We start from the raw sequence: 3,990 nt of genomic DNA on the forward strand, positions 1-3,990 counted from the left end.
CCCATCAGTTCCTTTGATGACAGAGGCACAGTCTGGGACACATTAAAAAAAAAAGAAAAAAAAAAAGAGCTTTGTGGTAGACCTGTGATCAAAACTGATATTCAGCCATACAAGGACCACCTCCTTTAGAAGTGTTTAGAGGTAGCAAAGCAGTGAGGTTTTTGTAAACAGAGTGACAAGGTAAAACATAGGAATCAAACTATCTTTCACTCCATTTACTAAAATCTAACAATAGCTAATGCATTTGTATGTCTTTCCATTTTTATATGTTTTAGTCACTAGCTAGTCCTATCTTTCTTACAGGAAATGTTCTTGGTAGAGAATTTAGGATTCTAATTAGGGAATTTAGGACTTTAATTATAAGGTCAAATCCTCAAATGTCATGTCAATCATACCACATATACTAACATACACAGATAAATCAGATATACACAGATACCAATGCAGGCAATGTTATTTTTGCCTCATTTTGTGTTTAATATTATTGAAAACTCTACAAATGCCTTAAAAAAAAACACAGAAACTTCGACATACATAATTTATCTAGAGAAATAAATATACTCTAAATGTTTATCATCAAAACTCTGGAAAACTTTTTCTTTTTAGTATTTTAAAAACTGGCATCTAAATAATTGTTTAAATTAGTAACTTAAGTCTTCTTCATTGAGCTTTTAAAATTGAAAAAATTTTAAGTTCTAAATATAATAAAGACATGTACACACTCAAATTGAAAATGGGAATTTATTTTCTATTACACTTTTCTGGCCAAAAGGAGGATTATTTTCCTTCTTTCTTATAATAAACGTTGCCAGATTTTTTAAAAAAGCAAAATACAATAGAATTGTAGTTGAGAAGACTATTTCTATATGAATGGTATTAACAACAACCCAGTTAAAATAACGCTTAATAGATTTGCTTCAACAGATGATGTTGTCAACTTTTAAACATTGGTATTTCTCATATCACTTTCAGGTGCCTAGACACATTTTTTTTTTCTCAATATAACTTCTTCATTTTTCTTCTCTAGAGTTTCCTTGGCTTGAAATAATGGTTTGAGGAAGAGCACATGAGATATAGTGGCTCTGTGCTATTTTTTAAATGTTGGGAAAAGTTGACAATGTAATTCATTAAACTAAGCTGTGTTTTCAGAGTCCTGGACTGGCCCAACAGTTTGAAAGGTCTTGGTTCCTTCTGTCGCTAAATGTAGAGTTCATCCTTCCACCAGCCCTTTGCAATGGCTGCAAAAGTCCAGGAAATAGATTACATTGAATGCTACTGTTCAGAAGAGATTTACATTTAATGCTGTTGTTACAGGTAAAGTATTTCTTTGTGCGAAAATCTCATTTACTCAGTGTTTATAGGAAACACTAAATTTCATAACCTTTGTTGTCTTTCTCTGTGGAAAAGATTTTAAATCTGCTTTAATCACTATCTTTCAATTTTTTTTTCTTATAGTCATGCATGCTCTGTGATCTAAATTTCTTAAGTTCATTTAAAATCAGAGAAATTCAAGAGGATAAAAACAAGCACAAAGTAAAAAAACAAACATATAGTTTTGCCATTAAATTTTCTCCTGAACAGCTCAGCAAATATTTCTCATTTCCATTCTGTTTTAACACTGCAGAAGAATATACTCATGGCTCGATGGAGAAGCAATGTGCATATGAGTGACAAAACATGGAAACCAGAAAATATAAGTGTAAATTATACTTTTAAAATCCTAGCAATATCATAACAGCTTCTTTCCTCATTTATTCTGTTAATGTCCATTCCACATATTAACATTTTGGTTCCAGGAAGCTGTGCACTGTAAGCCCTGATCACTACTATTTGCAGAGAGTAAAACTGAGCCTGTTGCCAGGTGGCAAACTTGTAAAAATCTTCTGGAAGATTAATAAAATTGTATTCTGATTATTTGTCTTCTGGAGTCTGGAAATAGAAAAGGATAAAAATAGGGCATGCTTTTTTCAGGTTTCTTGGACGAGGAAGTAGAAAAATAGGTGTTTTCCTTTGGGGCTTTTTTTTGGTGGCTGAGAATGGCGAAGTTGGTATTTCTGAGAGCACCTTTTCACTTTCCTCAGTCTTTAAGGGAATGGTAGGCTTTGGCAGTCCGGCTGTTGACAAAATCTGTCTTCTTAAACTGAGCCTTCGGAATAAGCAGACAAAAATGTGAAATGTGTCAACATTTTCACACAAGAAAATGCAGTTCTTAGTGATTTCTAACCAGAGTCAGTCAAGTGGGGCCATTATGATCTGGCTCTGTTAACTATGACATACGCCTTTTCAGCGCTCTTACCTTCTTGTAGGCATTGTGGAGCTCCGTGTGCATCCACAGAGAATACAGGAGAACAGAAGCAGCTTTACTTGCTTTGTTAGATGCGTAGCTGAAAAGAAGAAAAGGACATTCCGAGATCAGTGAGAACCTGTGAGGATTCTGGATGTGGCCTCTGGATGCTCCCTGAATCTTCTTTAATCACTGTTGCTCTGTAACTATCCATTATATCTGGCCACTCACAATGACAAGAGAATTAAACGGGAATTTAAAGAGACCAATGACCACTTGAAACAATTATTTAAAAAAATCTTTTTAAACCACTAGCACAGTGCCAACTAACAGGTAGTCTATAGAGCAAATTCCTGATATTTATAAGGAATATATCCTTAGATATGTTACAAATCCTTAAATTTATTTATAGAATACAATTTATTCTGTATATTTCTATTGTCTATTTATAGAATATATATTTGTACGTTTACAATACATATTTATAGAAATGCAAAAGCAAGGAAGTATAACTGGAAAAATAGACTTAGTGACTCTATGAAGGTATGAGTAATTTTTCAAGTTAATAAAACACATTTTTGTTAGAGCATTAGTTAAAAGTTTCAAAATTTCTTTTCTTTTTTTTTTTGTATAGAGCAAATGGAGAATGTGTCCCAGTTTTAAATCCAAGTTGCCACCAAATTTGACATTATATTTAGTTTCTGATGTTCTGCTTTTATATTTGTCCTAAATTTCCTGTTTCTGGCCAAGGAGAAAATGCTTTCTTTAATCTCTTTCCATCACTTGAACTACTACATGGCTAATTTTTTCTTTTAACAAAGAAACAAATCCTTTATTTTTCCTATCTGCTGCGGTCCAGCCACGACAGGATCCAGGGGGCCCCGAAGGTGGGCAAGGCGTTGGCGCGGGAGACAGTCGACTACACAACTCAGAGGCGGTGTGACACTGTTCTGCTTTATTGTGATTTGAGTATAATTTTTATACTTTCCATTTTGGCATTTGATTATACTTTGTGGTTAAGATAGCAGGGAGTTAAATTTCTGTGGTTAAGCGAAGCAGAAAATCTTATAGAGTATATTATTATTAATATTCATGATTAACTAGTACATTCTTTTCTCAATTATTAGAACAGAACTACCTGATGGAACAATCTAAACTTTTAATTCTTATATCTATTACATAAGATACAGTTTGACTTAAGTAAAGGTGATAGATAGAGGTATTCATAACAGCAAGCATTGGCTTGTGGGCAGACATTGTTCTTCTTTCTGCCTGAAGAAATCTTTTAAATACTATTTGATTTTTGCTATATCTAAAGTTCAAGCTGAACCTTTCTCATAGCTGTTAAAAAGTTTCCTTGGTGCAGTATTGAGGGAAATATTTATAAAAATCAGTTTTACAAAGCTGCTTTCATAAGCTAAGTTTCTGTTCCTTTGTTTTTTAAGCACCAAGGAGGTCCTGACCTAGCCAGCCTTTCTATGACACTTAAACTACTATAAGGCACATGAATTCCATCTTAATTCACCATATGTATGCTATCTTCATTATAAGCTCCTGTATAAGGCAAAGGAGGATCAGGTAATCTTTTCATACTATTAGCCCCGCTAGGTGGATACCAGAGTTTTCCATTTATCCAGTAGGCCACAAAAGGAGGCCCTTCCATAGTAGGCACAGGCTTATGAGTAAATTTCTTATCCTTTACTAAT

General features: G+C 33.7%; 1 protein-coding gene across 1 annotated transcript in view; it reads right to left on the minus strand.

Moving 5' to 3' along the window:
* Positions 1-770: 770 nt before the first annotated feature.
* PKP2 (plakophilin 2) overlaps positions 771-3,990 on the minus strand; it is a 77,245-nt gene continuing 74,025 nt past the window's right edge. Inside the window, exons 12-13 of the mRNA XM_006912735.3 lie at positions 2,297-2,384; positions 771-2,146 (exon numbers count right to left, since the gene is read on the minus strand). Coding sequence (XP_006912797.1) covers positions 2,078-2,146; positions 2,297-2,384 — 157 coding nt within the window. The 3' untranslated portion in view covers positions 771-2,077. The remainder of the gene's footprint in view (positions 2,147-2,296; positions 2,385-3,990) is intronic.

The sequence above is a fragment of the Pteropus alecto genome, unplaced genomic scaffold (assembly GCF_000325575.1).
Source record: "Pteropus alecto unplaced genomic scaffold, ASM32557v1 scaffold103, whole genome shotgun sequence".
NCBI classification, from domain to species: Eukaryota; Metazoa; Chordata; class Mammalia; order Chiroptera; family Pteropodidae; genus Pteropus; species Pteropus alecto.